This window comes from Podarcis filfolensis (assembly GCF_964270895.1).
Source record: "Podarcis filfolensis genome assembly, chromosome: 4".
In the NCBI taxonomy this organism is placed as follows: Eukaryota; Metazoa; Chordata; class Lepidosauria; order Squamata; family Lacertidae; genus Podarcis; species Podarcis filfolensis.
The window spans coordinates 68,988,224-69,003,210 of NC_139607.1; the positions used below are offsets into that span (position 1 = coordinate 68,988,224).

The 14,987-nt window shown below is 39.7% G+C and overlaps 1 protein-coding gene across 10 annotated transcripts in view; it reads right to left on the reverse strand.

The window, feature by feature from the left end:
* ALCAM (activated leukocyte cell adhesion molecule) overlaps positions 1-14,987 on the reverse strand; it is a gene marked incomplete at its 3' end in the record, with an annotated part of 113,078 nt that overhangs the window by 34,938 nt on the left and 63,153 nt on the right. For all 10 annotated transcript variants that reach the window (XR_014547552.1, XR_014547553.1, XM_083611582.1 and 7 more), the window contains exons 2-4: positions 6,856-6,956; positions 4,301-4,520; positions 1,742-1,806 (exon numbers count right to left, since the gene is read on the reverse strand). Coding sequence is in view for 8 of the 10 variants with exons in the window: in XM_083611582.1 (XP_083467708.1) it covers positions 1,742-1,806; positions 4,301-4,520; positions 6,856-6,956 (386 nt within the window). The remainder of the gene's footprint in view (positions 1-1,741; positions 1,807-4,300; positions 4,521-6,855; positions 6,957-14,987) is intronic.

Genomic DNA, 14,987 nt, shown 5'->3' on the forward strand with positions numbered 1-14,987 from the left:
GCTCTCATCTGCTTTTGACTGGCAGTGTCTATGGGAAAAATCAGTTACTTCATTGGGTCAACAAATGATGTTTCTTACACAGCAGCTGTAGCCCAACAATAATGTTAACATTTGAACGGGACCTGTGTGTTTTCTTTCAGATTCAATATTTACAAAATGGAACAGGTAAAACATGGATGCGCTTTATTTATTCACTACATAAATGATGCAGTTGAGCAACCTTCTTCCCCACCCTAATAGAAATCAGCAAATGCCAGCACTCCTTTATATAGACATAGTGGCTCTTATTTCATTATCCCAAGCAGGTATGAGAAAACCTACTCTCTTAATTTGGGACTTATTGAAAGGAGGAATTACGGTAACACCAAATGGCTGTGTAAAAGGCAATAAGGAGCTTAAATGAGTCTCATTCAGCAGCATCACTCATTTAAGCACTGAGGGCCATAGCATATGAAACATCCTATGGCACACCAAGGCAATAAAATTCAATTTGCTCATTTGTTGGGAACTATAGCAACTGATGGGACGCGGGTGGCGCTGTGGGTAAAACCTCAGCGCCTAGGACTTGCCGATCATCAGGTCGGTGGTTCGAATCCCCGCGGCGGGATGCGCTCCCGTCGTTGGGTCCCAGCGCCTGCCAACCTAGCAGTTCGAAAGCACCCCCGGGTGCAAGTAGATAAATAGGGACCGCTTACTAGCGGGAAGGTAAACGGCGTTTCCGTGTGCTGCGTTGGCTTGCCAGATGCAGCTTGTCACGCTGGCCACGTGACCCGGAAGTGTCTTCAGACAGCGCTGGCCCCCGGCCTCTTAAGTGAGATGGGCGCACAACCCCAGAGTCGGACACGACTGGCCCGTACAGGCAGGGGTACCTTTACCTTTACCTTTTATAGCAACACTTTACTATACTAAGGGTCATTGTCTGCTAGAACCAATGATAAAAGTTTTTGTTACTACAGCCTTATCTTGCTTGTTATATGGTGGTGAGTTAGTCAAAGGTTGGTGGATTTTTCATATGCATACACTGTGTTTTAAGTTAATTATAACATTAATTTTTAATAATAGGGGTTGCTTTACATGTTAGCCAACCCCACTAACAACTTTGCAACCCCCTTGCCCCACAGCTGGCCAACCCTTCATTCCTTTACACCTGACAACCTTTATAACCCCACACAACTTGTTCCACCTCATTCAGACACAGTTCAACCCAAACCCTAAACATCTCGCCCTAATCCTCAATTTAATGGGGGTAGGTGTAGCTTCTGTAACTTCACCCTCTGAAGTCCCTCCTACCCACCTTTGAACAGCTTGCTTGGGCCACCTGCTACTTGTGCTGCTTGCTTGATCAGCTGCCTGCTGTTCTGTTGTCATGCTGGAGCTATTGTGGCCATGTGAACTGCAGCTGACAACAGCCTTACTGTTTTATTATATAGCAAGGTTAGGGGTATTACATAATTCTCTTTAATACAGAATACTCAAGTAATAAATCCATAATAGGCCAAATCCTATCCAGTATTTTGTTTCATTTATTTATCAACCCCTTTTTTGTTTCAACCATTAGTGTTTTATGTACGTTCCTCAGAGACTTTGGGTTTGGAGATAACAATATACATTTGTATGGAGCTTGCAGGTTGTATTAATTAGCCCAGGGAAGTTTGTATTGATGATTGTTTACAATGGCTGTTTCTAACACGGGGAGAAAAGCAGACAATTTGAAGGAGTTTAACAGAGAAGGCTCACTTACCGTTTTTAGCTGTTCTGTTTCTAAAAATGTTGCTCGACTTATAATTTCAGGTTGTGATGGTTGTTCTGTAATTTAGATAAATAAATATTGAACTATCACATCATAAATTGTTAAGATTTGAGCTATGTTTCCAGACATTTAGTTATGTGCCATCTTAATAATAATAATAATAATAATAATAATAATAATGTGAACATACAAAAAGAAAATCTAAACATATAAATAAGAAGGATATTCAAACATACATATTGTATTTAGCTTTAATAACAAAAAGGGAAGGGAAGAGAGAGAAAAGGGTGTAAGCAAATCAAGTGGTAAGTTACAGAGAAACACCCGTTGTTCTATAAATGGTTAAATTGTTTCCAGTATTATATATGAGTGAATCCATAGATGATGGAATCACTCCGTTTCTCAATAAGTACGTTATTGTTTACCTTCTCTTACTCTTACACTATTGGTTAGCTTTGCTACATGTAGCAGCTCCCGTATTCTTATAATTCACTCATCCAGATGAAGCACAAATGATTTCTTCCTACCAACTATAACAAAAACTAGGTTTGCTTCACACATGATGGTGGTGGTGTTGTTTGTTACGTGGAAATAATGTTTTCATGGGGAAATGATGCAAAAACCCCTAAACTGAGCAACCTGATGCTCATTGTAATCCATCTTGAATATCTCCAGTTATAACAATCTTGGGTAGCTGGACAATGAACAACCAAACCAGCCAACTAAACGAACAACCAAATATTCCTTAGATTCTTTAGAGGCTATCAGGATAAACAGTAGTAGGTAGTAGTGGGTTTAAATGACTAAAGGCCTTTTAGCAACAAAGATCCAGCTCTGCTGGCACAATCTTACATACCTAATATGCTTGTGAGATTGTAACAAAAGAACAAGCTTGCTGCAATTGTCTCACTTACTGTACATACACTGGGGCAAACCGTTTTCTGTGCTATCACCCTCTGGGTTTGGAATGACAGTCTAGTCTAGTACAAATAAAGTCTATGTCTTAAAGCTTGCATGGACAGAGGTGTTTCTGTTAAAGTACACTCTGGGCTACTAATTCAGTAATAAAACATTGATTCATTTGATTACCAGAAACCATCAATACGGAAAGCAGATTAACCATGAAGTCATAAATCTCCCATTTTAAAAAAATAAGGTTAAAGTGCTATCCCTTTATTTAAAGTTTATGCATTTTTACTCAAGAATGCATTTAGGGCAGCATTACAGTGGAAAAATTAAACTTACCTGCAAAAAAAATAAATCCCAGATTTACAGTTATAATAGACATTTCTTAATTTTAGGCAGTTTTCAAAGCACGGAACACTGTTTACAGGATTTTAGAACAATCAGCAAGAGAGGAGAAAGCAAATGCTTAAATTATAACAACTGGTGATATGGGAGTGCTTATTAATAACCATTTTAAAATTTATATATTACATAGCACAAACAGTTTTAGATTTCGTCTGTCATCATTTCAAAACTCTGCATTTTTAAGGCCTTGCTTTGCTCTTGATAATTAGCACCAAAGGGCAGTGGGGTGGGAAAAGACGCAGATGGTAGCAAGGTCCATCAGAAAAAGACATTCCAAGCGACTTGAGGTAAGATGGTTGGCACCTTAACTGCTGAAACTGCATAATTACTGTTAACAACCACACTGCAGCCTATGGGGGTTATTGTTTTTATTTTGATTACGTATTTTGTGGTTTTATATTCTGATTTATTCTGTGACCCGCCCTGAGACCTGTGGCTATAGGGCGGTAAATAAATCCAATCAATCAATAAGGCAATTATGACTTCTGCAGCCCATTCTTACAGGCTAAAAGAGGTATTGAGGAAAGTATTATATTATATATCTCATTAATTAAAATCATTTATATACCAATTTTCCATTCAGTAAACAAAGAAGTATACTGGGGCTTGTCCCTAATGTTTATATATTCTTTGACTGCAGTCCAAAACAAAGCTATTTCTGCAAAGGGAAAATTCTTCATGGAAAGGGTTTTCAAGCCCTCCACCTTGCTTACAGGATTGTGGCAAGGTCTCTGGAGGCTCCCGTGAGATCTTGGACAGCCCCATGAGATCTTGCAGGAGGTTCCCAGAGCCCTCATGAGAATGTTCCAGGGCCTGTAAGCAAGGTACAGGGCATAGAAGCTATTTTTGTGCAAGGGAAACCCTGTGGACGAGATCTCATGACCGCCCCCAGACAAGAGCCTGATAAGCAAGGATCTCCTGCCATTTATTTGCAATCTGTGTAAGCTTGCAATTGCATAAGTGAATTAAGTTTAAATCGAGATTCATCTGTATGCATATATAGAATTGTACCATCACGCCTTTAACACATTGCTTGCTTGGAGCAGAAGTGAACATTTGAAGTTCCCTTGTAGACACCAGTAGCTAAAAATTCGGTTATACGAATGCTATAAACAAAATTACAGAACACCTGACCCATCTGTATGGTTTATTGAAATCTCATGCCAGGAATTTTCTATGTAAAGGCCACACACTAGTGAACATCCCTGTTGGTAGGTAATAAGATTACTTGGTACTTACTGAACACCTTTACTATTGTAGGTTGTTCAAAGACATTGTCCTCTGTTACAAGCATGCACACAAATCTCTTTTCATCACTGATTCTTGCATTACTAATTGATAGTGTATAATTTTCAGAGAGATTTAATCTGTCTTTGTATTCCAGGACATTGTCATACTGTACGGTTTTTTTGGTTGCAGATCGGAAGGCAATAAACTCCGAAGCCTTGTTTGCCATTTCCTAGAATAAAAGAGTCAAAGTCTATTAGTGTATTCTTATCTATCTAGTACCCTCTCTAAAATTACATGAAAGTAATTATGAACTGATTAAATCATACTGGATTTGTAAGGGCACTGCACCAACCATTCATTCAAGAGCAATACAACTGCAGATTCCTACGAGAGGTGGTGGATGCTCCTTGCAGGTTTTTAATAATAGCACCTTGAAAAATGTGGTGTCCTCAGCTAACTTGGCCCACTCACTGCTCACCTCTAACTCCACATTACTTATGAACATTATTTAGCATTATTTAAAGCATCAGTCCCAATACAAATCCTTGGTGGACCCCACTACCATTGTGAAAACTGTCCACTTATTCCTACTCTCTGATTCTGGTTCTTTAGTTGATTCTTAAGGGCAACCCTCCTCTCATACCATGACTGCTAAGTTTACTCAGGAGTCTTCAGTGAGCGAGTTTATCTAGGGTTGCCATGCATCCAGAATTTCCTGGACATAGCCAGTATTCAGCCCTTGTAAACAGTGTCTGGGCAAAAATCACTAAAATCCGGACATATGGCAGCCCATGTCGGTAGTGTGATTTTTGAGAATCTCCAAAAACAAAACAAACAAAAAACCCCCCCAACAACTCAAAGCTCAATAACTTTTGTGTCTGGATTTTCACTTTTTGAAATATGGCAACCCTAGTTTATCAAGCTTTTTGAGAGTGCACAATGTATAACAATGTGCCAAGTGTCTGGTCCTTCAGTAGCTACAATGGTACCCCTCACAATCAAGAGATATCAAAAGGCTTGGCAAAACCTTGATCCACGTGCTTATTTGACAAATCCCAAAGAACTCCAGAAGCTTAGTTAGATAGGATTTACTTTGTAGAAGCCAGGCTGGTTCATCAACAAAACCTGTTATTCTGTATGCTTGGTAATTTTATCTTCAGTAATGCTTTCACCAGTTTTTTCTGAAAAAATGTTAAGATAACCAGCCTGCAATTTCCATATCTCCCTGGGTCCCTTTTTCAAAATTGGTGTTACTTTGGCTTCCAAACATGAGAATTGGAAAGTGACCGGTCTTAGGAACATATTATTGGTAGAAGATCACAATTTCACATTTCACTTTTCTTGGATGGGTGCCATCCGTACCTGTGATTTATCCCATTTATTTTATCTTAAAGCCCCAGAACTCTCTTGTCACCATTATTTATTAGAGGAAAGACTGAGAGAGATATATACTAAGGCAGTCCAATGAGAAGTGAGCATGTTCAGTAAGCACTGAATGGTGAAAAACAGCTGAGGGTAGGGGAAGAAAAACCAGAGGTATAATGAAATTGAATAGCTGGAAACCTGAACAGAGAGCATACCACGTTCTGACATTTGGTACCAGGTCTACTTTAATCTGATCTCCATGTGCCAAGTGTCTGGTCCTTCAGTAGCTACAATGGTATCCCTCACAATCAAGAGATATCAAAAGGCTTGGCAAAACCTAAGTTTGCTGTGTACACAAAACAATTAGGGGGAAAAACCCTTGGTGGGGAGAGACAGAGAGATCAAAAATGGTGTGACTGACTTTGAGGTGATAGAGTAGGGAATTGAAAGGTCTTTCCTTGAAGGAACACTGAACAGGAGCACTCCACATGGCAACATTTTGTCGCAAGCCCTACTTGTTGGTCTCTATCAGAGCCTAGTCCTCTTTTGGTTACTTTGCTGTATCAACCAAACAACTGCATTGACACTTTGGTTTGATACCAACATCAGCTTGACGTTTTGCATTCCTAAAACCTGTGTGTACTGCACTGGGCTTATTCACATCAATGCACATACACACTCCTCTACACCTATTTTTGCAGAGACCACCAAGGAAAGTCATTCTGTGACCCTGAGCATGATATACATCACAATTGTAGGTTTTGTTAACATCAGGGAGAACGGCTTGTTTATCCTACAGTAGCCTCAGGGAACCTCGACAAGTGTATCACCACTCTGCTGTGCCTTTATTAGGTCCCCTTTGTAAACTCTATGCACTTTCAGATGCAAAATGAAACACATTCATTGATTCTGTTGACTCAACTCACATTACTGTAGTGAGCATAAAATGGAGCAGTGTGTGCAACATTCTGAACATAATAAATAGATGCTGATAACTTTTTCACTGCAATGAATCACTTTCTATAACAAGCAAATTATACATTTCAAAATTACTCAGTGCATATTGATGGCTCTTATCTCCCTAATCGTGACAAGTCCTTAACATGCATCAGATCAAATATACTTATTCTCACCACCAGTCTCACAAACTTGTCCCCACATTGCAATAACAGAAATAACTGGATATAAGCTATACTTACATATTTCCATTTTCCAAACCTAAGATCATTAGGAACTTCTAAATGGCAAGGCAAAATAATGGCATCTCCATATACTGTGTTTACTGTGTACAATCCAAGTCCTATTAAAAAGGAAGAGAAAGGAATATTTAATGCACTGTATTTTATATTTATGGATTCCAGTTAATAGTTTGTCTACGGCTAAAAACAAGAACTTTTGTCTTCAAAATCTAGTAAATTTATTATTTAATTTACTAGGAAAAAGTAAACTAAACATCCATTTCCTTTATTTGTACAACATACTGCACTTGGTGGAAGATTTCTTCATGGACATTTTAAAAGAGTGAGACTAAAGTTGGTTAGATCCCTGGGGCAGTAGCTGCTTTAGGAGAACAATGGGGGACAACAGCCTCGACATTTTGTAAAGTAGAAGAATCAGTTCAATTTAGCAAACCCATTTTCACTTATCTTGAAGACAAAATTGGCACAGCCAAGAGCAGATTCATTTATAGGTCCGCTCCAGAGTAACTAACACACCTTCGGCTTGGTTCAGAGTGCATTACAATTAACTGAACTCCGTGAAGTGTACTGAATTATATTATGAGGCTATTTCTTTGTCAATGGAAGAACTGACTTTTTAAAAATACAGTGGTATGGAATTCATACATTACAGAAAGGTTGAAAGAGCAAACAATAAGTTCCCTCTGACCTAGTCACAGCAGAAAACATAGGCAAATGCTGGGGTCCTGGGGTCTCAGGAGTCCTCACTGCTACCAAGACTCACCCCACCCTCTGTTTTTTGGGGGGGCCTTGTGCCAATTTGTTTCAGCATTTTTGTGTGGGTGGATCAATTGTCACTTTCTGCTTCTCCCCTTTCCACACCCACTATGTCCTTCATGCTTTCATTCATTTTGTGGGTAGTGCTTGAAACTATTTCCAATGTGCTTCTGAACAATGGAGTGTAGGCTTGTCTTTCTTTCTTTCTGTCTTCTATCTATCTATCTATCTATCTATCTATCATCTATATCTATTGATCTATCGATCTATCTATCTATTGTTTTGAGCCCTTTGATATGTGCCAATCCAGAAACCGGCACAAGCAAGCCAAGTTAAAAATGTCTACGCCAGTTATTGCACAGCAAACCAAGTGTCTGTTGAAAATTTGCTTTCATTTAATCTCCGGCTCTGCTCATAACTATTTCTAGCTTGCTCCTGAAGGAGGAGTACAGCCTTATGTTTCGATCCCTCAGCTTTGCACAGTAAACTGCACAAGTGTGTGCTGAGAATGCAGAATAACTATGTCCTTTTGTGACGATTTAAAAAAACCAAAACAAAACAAAAACCCAAGGTGCACACACAGTTTTCTGCACACATGCCCCTCGGTTCTTAATCAGCATAACAGAATCAACCATTTGAAAGCCAGGAACAAACACAAAAAGAGACACCTACTGACATGAATGGGAGACCAACATTGCTTCTCATATACAAATTCAAATACATTTGGGTGTGAACTACTTCAGTCTAATCCAAATGGTTGGGGGAATTGCATTAACAGTTAAATAATGCTCATTTGTGGACAAGCCCTCACTGGGCAGGTAGACAAGGGATGGACTATGCCATTCATACTCTACAGTCCATTTTGGTTGCATGCCAATCATGGATGAAGGAAAATCTTACATAACCAGCAGAGAAATGTTTGGGCAGCAGAGGACACTGGGTGATTTATTAGTCCTTCAACAGCATCCTTGGTAGAAAACAAATAATAATAACATTTCATAACAATTTCAAATCCAATATTGACAGCAACTGGGACAGAAATATCTACCTAGAAGGCTGGTTGAAAGAAGAAGGTCTCCAACAGATGCCAAAATGACGAAGAGGCTAGTATTTCCATGGTGGCCATGAAGCAGAGGGCTTCATTCTTCAGCAGCTAGCATGGAAACACAGTTGACTAGTCTCTTAGAATCTAAGACTTAGATGACTAATAAGAACTTTTGCAGGCTAGTAATTTTGTGGGCATAAGGAGTTTGGCAGCAAACACACTGTGCCAATTTACCAAAGGCATTCCTATTTTCTACTACTAGTCCCTGACAAAACACTGCCTCTGTTGGGCAACTTGGGGACTGCTAGTATTCCTATCTGTCTGTTATCCTCCAACCCAGGCTGTAAATACTGCTGAATGGATAGCTATTCTATAATAAGCATTTTCAGATCTATTGAGAGATAAGCAGTCTGTTAAGCATTCTTAAATTCTGAAGAATGCAGACCCATAGGGGGCCACGAATGAACACATAAATGTAATGATATACTTGGAAAACTGCTATGTTCAATTTGCTAACACAGAAGCTGCAGGAGCCAGCTCAGGAAGGCTACACCAGCATAAATGACCACATACATACAAGCAGACAAATAATGGTTTCACTCTGCGCAATAGGGGGAAATACGTATGAAACAGGAGTGTTACATATACTCAATAATGTCCCTATTTTCATCTATGTACAGAGATGCAAAAACTCCCCATAAACTGTGTTGCACTCTAATTGCCATCATAGACTTCAATTTTGTCAGCATTTGTTTAACATAAGGCAAATGATTGGCAATTTTCTCCAGCATGTGAGCAGTCATGCATCCAGCCAAAATATTTTTTGTCATATTCTAAATTAAAAATTGTAAATCTCATCTAGAGCTAAAGTTGAAAACAGTTGTTTTCTAATTTAAAGGATGCAACACTAAGTCCACTAGATGGCACTAAAGAAATGCAAAAATTGCAAGTTACATAAGGATCCATATAATATTTATAGATTAATGACCATTTATCTTTTAAAAAATCCCAAAAAAAGCTCACGGAGGAGAAAAACCATTCCCTAACATCAATAAAATTGTATTGCGAGGGTACAGGAAGAAGAATGGCATTTCAGTTTGGCACCTCAAATCCTGAAATTCTGATACAGTGCCAAGAAGAAGAAGAAACACTGTTTAGAGCCATTTCTCTCTTGAATAACATCACAGCAAAGTCCTGATCTTTTTTTTTTTTAAAAAAGAAAACAACACCACAATTTTTTTAGAATTTTCACTGGGATGAACTCAGGTTGGAGACTGAACATTTTTCCAGCTGATAAAAAAGGTTATTTGCTCTCCTGCTAATGTACACTAAATGCCATCATGAAAAAAAATAATGTCCCATGGGACTTTCACTGTTGATCTTTTTGCTTTGCTTTCTAACAATACATTTTAACCCCTCCAAGTTGCTACGGTAACAAGCGAACACTACCAGTCAACACAGACCTTCAGGAATGTGAATGAAACCACTTTTAGGGGACGATGTAGGCTGTCAGGACACAACATCACTAGTGAACATTCACACACACACACACACACACACACACACACACATCCCTTCTGATTTTTTTTATAAGCACTTCAAACACAGCAAGCTTGAAAGCAAAGACAAATGACGTGTCTTTGTTTGAAAGTCTAATACACCCAACTGTATCTAAGTGACAAAACTGAACACAATCCATGTAGCACTTTAAAGGCTAGCAAATGTATTGTGGTGTTAAGCTTTCTTGGGCTAAAAACCTCCTTTGTGAGATGCAAGGACGATTATTCTTTACCTATCAGCTATGTCTGTGTACACACACGTATTTCTAAGTAGCACTGAAATGTGAACTAGATACGAACAGAAAGAAGCGGCTGCAAAGGATAACATTTCATGCAACAGATTAAGTAGTCTCTAGTTATGAAGGCTGTCATAAATGTGGAAATTTTTAAGGAAGAGCATTTGCTCTCCTGCTAATGTACATTTCGATGCACATTACAGAGGGTTCAATTGGAAGCATTCTGGTTAACTAATACAGCTACCTTTCTGGAATTAGCTACCCAAAACAACATGGCTTGAATATGGGACTACAGCAATTCCACAAAATGCAGAAGTACTTTCAGTATAAATACCCCACCACATTTTTGCAGTAAGTCCTCCAACCAGTGGTGCACAGGGGGCAGAGAGCAGGTGGAGGCATGGCTCGTGCACATCCTGGGGGCGTGGCGCATGTCCTGGGGGCATGATGCGCTGCCTGCGGGCACGTGGCGCCCAGTGCGGCGGGGGCAGCCACAATGGCACCCCACCAGGATCGTGGTGCCCAGGGCGATGTGCTCCCCCACCCCCTCTTCCTCCGCCAGTGCCTCAAACTCAAAGAAATGGTTTTCCAGTAACTAGTACATAGTACAATAGCATAAAACATCTGTGCAGAACTTTGTAAAATAGCATGGTGGTCCCTAATGAACTAGTTTCTATCAGTAGGGAAATGTGGTGGCATTGCCATAAAATAGACCTGGAGCATAGGGTTCTTGCACTGGTACAAGGTGATCTCATAGCAGCCCAAATCCCCACAGTGGTACAGCAGAAACTTACCTATAAGGTTTTGTGTTAGAGCGGCTGTGCCATCCATGGCTTCTTGCATAGCAGCTAAAAGTACCACCGAAGTGCTCTTGGCAACCCAGAGCATAATGATTTGCTGAAAGCACATATATCTATTAAGGTGTCATGATGAGATTTTAATGATGGATGGGGCTGGTGTTTCATACTCTGCCCTATGGGGTGCCTCTTCAGAGACAGTGAAACAAACCTCTATTTGCACTGCTCCAGAACTATAGCACTGAGTTCCCCTTCTATATTTATTCTTGCAGAGAGTATAAATACGTGTTGGAATGCAGACTTCTGTAATAAATATTGGGTCAAAGTTCTACCATACCCTGTTCCTCTCCAGCATATGATTACAGCCTGGCAGGGAGAGAAACCTTTCCCACTTCAACCAACTTCAGCTGCTCTTTCCAAACACTTTGGGGTTAAGTAAATCTAGTATATATTTGGCAAACACACAAAAATCTTATTACTTCACACATTCAGTGTCAAAGTCCTGTCATCGAAGATATTTAAAGTATTTATAGGGGAAACTCATTTGATGCCTTCACTGAGCCAGAAAATGTACTATGAAATAAAAATTCAGAATAGAGGACGACATGGTACATAGGCACCAGGCAAAGACGTTCCTCTTCAACTTGACCTTTGGCTGATTAAACAATCTATGGCCTATTAAATGTGTTTGTGGGAAGGGGATTATTGGGTTTTGTTTTGTTTTGTTATTATGTTATGTATTCTGTGTTTTGATTTTACAATTTTATATTGTAAACTGGCCTGTGAATAATGACAATAATCCGTTTACCAGTGAACAAACAAGCTGGCATGTGTGTTCAGGAGCAGTGCTCTGAATCACCTGAACATATCATGAGTTTAGTCATTGGACCCTCTTATTCCAGTACAATCCTATTATAACTTCTCAGAAGTGTCCCACTGAGTTTAATGGGGTTTACTTCCACTCAAATGGACCTCAATACAAATTAGCAGGTTTCCCTCTGTACTGGTGCTACATGACACTTGACACACAGATCCCAGCTTGTAGTAATTTGGCCTCTTCTGCCCCATTTTCTGCAATTTTCTACATCAATGATTTAAATATATATATATATATTGCATTTTTCTTTCTCAGGTGGATTCTCAACCCCCACCTTGTCATTTCTGTGGGTCCAGCTTCTTCTTCCTTCCTCCACTGGCTTGCACTGGGGATAACATTCTCTTTATTAACTTGCACAAGATTGGGGTGGTGGTGGACAAGTGGCTGTATCCCCAGAAATGGTCAGGGAAGGCGGTATAATCTCACTCTTCCTCAAAGATCCCTTTAACTCTAAGGGTCTTTGCAAGAGAGTGAGCTTCTTTCCTCCACCATCTAGAAGCCATTGCTGGGGATCCAGTCTTTCTCTTTTTCCTATGCAAGTTGATGGAGACATACACCTGTCCATTAAAGTGCATTTACTGTCTGTGCAGGTGCAGAGGTAAACATGCATGTGCATGATTTAGATTTCAATTACCACAGGGCCTAGGCCTTCCCATTTTTTCACTGCCCTTTCCAGTGGCACTGTATTCCATAGTGTACCCCTCGAGTGGCAATTATGTTTGCAAAATACAATACAATGATGTCTCACAAATAAAAGTGTATTCAGTGTGGATTTCACCCCAGTGTCACAGATAACTTCTCCAGTAAAAGTTGTTCATAGCCATCGCTGAGAAAAGAAAGAAAGAAAGAAAGAAAAAGAAAGAGAGAGAAACCATTTGACTGAGTAGGTGTACAACTTGTGTACCAAGTTGTAACAAAGATTTCTAAGATTCCAGAATTATGGTGCTGGAGGAGACTCTTGAGAGTCCCATGGACTGAAAGAAGATCAAACCTATCCATTCTGAAGGAAATCAGCCCTGAGTGCTCACTGGAAGGACAGATCCTGAAACTGAGACTCCAATACTTTGGCTACCTCATGAGAAGAGAAGACTCACTGGAAAAGATCCTGATGTTGGGAAAGATTGAGGGCACAAGGAGGCAGGGACGACACAGGACGAGATGGTTGGACAGTGTTCTCGAAGCTACAAACATGAGTTTGACCAAACTGCGGGAGGCAGTGGAAGACAGGAGTGCCTGGCGTGCTCTAGTCCATGGGGTCGCGAAGATTTGGACACGACTAAACAACAACAACAAGATTTCAGAAGTGCAAAAATTAAAAGGGAGCATGTAAGTCTACTGGAGTCCCTTTTTAAAAAATATTGCAGGTTTTTGTTTTTTTAAATCAGAACTGGTTACCCCTGGATATCCCTTAGCTATTCAGATAATAGCTATTTTTGTTCCTTTTCTGTAAGCTAAACAGCTTGGCTTCATCAACAGAAAACAGTATGTTTTGGTTGTTGTTGTTTAACTGCTGTTCGGTTCCTCTTAACGGTTTATTAGCTACTGAGGGGAGGGGAGGAATATCAGAGATAAATTAACCAAAAGTCCCCACACGTGGTCAGTGCATTATTTTTTTAAAAGTTACTTGTCTCCAGTGCCCACTTCTAAAAAGTGGCACTATGTTTGTATGTATAAATGATCTCCCCACCACCCTCGAAATTAATTAGGCCAAGGGAAGGCTAAATAGCTTGCTTACTTGATGTAAATATTTTATTACCCAGTACAGATTCTGCTGTGAGCTGAAAAGAAAATCTTTTCATCTGGCTTTCCCTTCTAAACCCTGGGGAGGCTGCCAATGCACGTCTACCTGCATATATTCCTTATTTCTACACCGGGCCATTATTATGGAGGAAGTATTTTTTTAAAAATAATGAAAACAATTACATCCTGCTTTAAAGCAGAGAAAATGGTCTTTTCAGCAAAGTGGAATGATAGTGGAAAGATAGTGGAAAATGCAGGCTTCCTGATGTAATACAAAGAAGTATCGGCATGAATGCAAAAGCTTTTCGTCAACTGCATGGTGTGCAGTTGTTAGAAGTTTTAAAGGAACCAGGTCAATTAACAGTAGGTAATGTAATGACTGAGGAGATGATGCCTTGTGGTATTACTGCTACCACTGTATTTTCTCATTTAGAAACAAATGAGATTCTGCAGGGAACTGCCTACATTTTGGTAAAGACAGCAAGTCCTCTTTAGTTGGAGACTCTCCTTACCACCCCACCACCACCAAAAACTCCCTCTTTTTATTACAATTTAATTGCGAGAATTAAAAAAAAGGAACAACAGGGAATACTGGAAACATGTGTGCAATTATTAGGCAGTGTCATGCATTATCTCCAGCACCCTAACACAAAGCCATTTAAAAATTAAATTATATTAGGGCCCTAAAGTTTCAACTGCCTATTATGAGACAAAAGATAGTCACTATGAAATTCACCTTGACACTTAATAGACATCTTCCATGCCATGGAGCCTCTTCTTGTTCTTTTATTTAGTGATTTCCAATAAAGATGCCCTCTCTTCCCCATGTCCCCATGAATGGCTCTACTCTATGCTATCTGTCATGGATGCTTTAATTGAGATTCCTGCACTGCAGGGGATTAGGAACCCTCTGAGTCTTTTCCAGCTCTACAATTCTGTGCTTCCACTTCACACCCAGCAACTTCCTGTTGCTTTTCTCCTTTATTTGTGCTTCACCATGCTTCTTATTTCAAAGCACCATTTTAACCCCTTTCAAAATACTAGCCCAAATCTATTTCCGCCCACAACGCAGAAGAAGAACAGTAACCAAAAATGCAAAGCGGTGAGCAAGCTTCCAGGTTC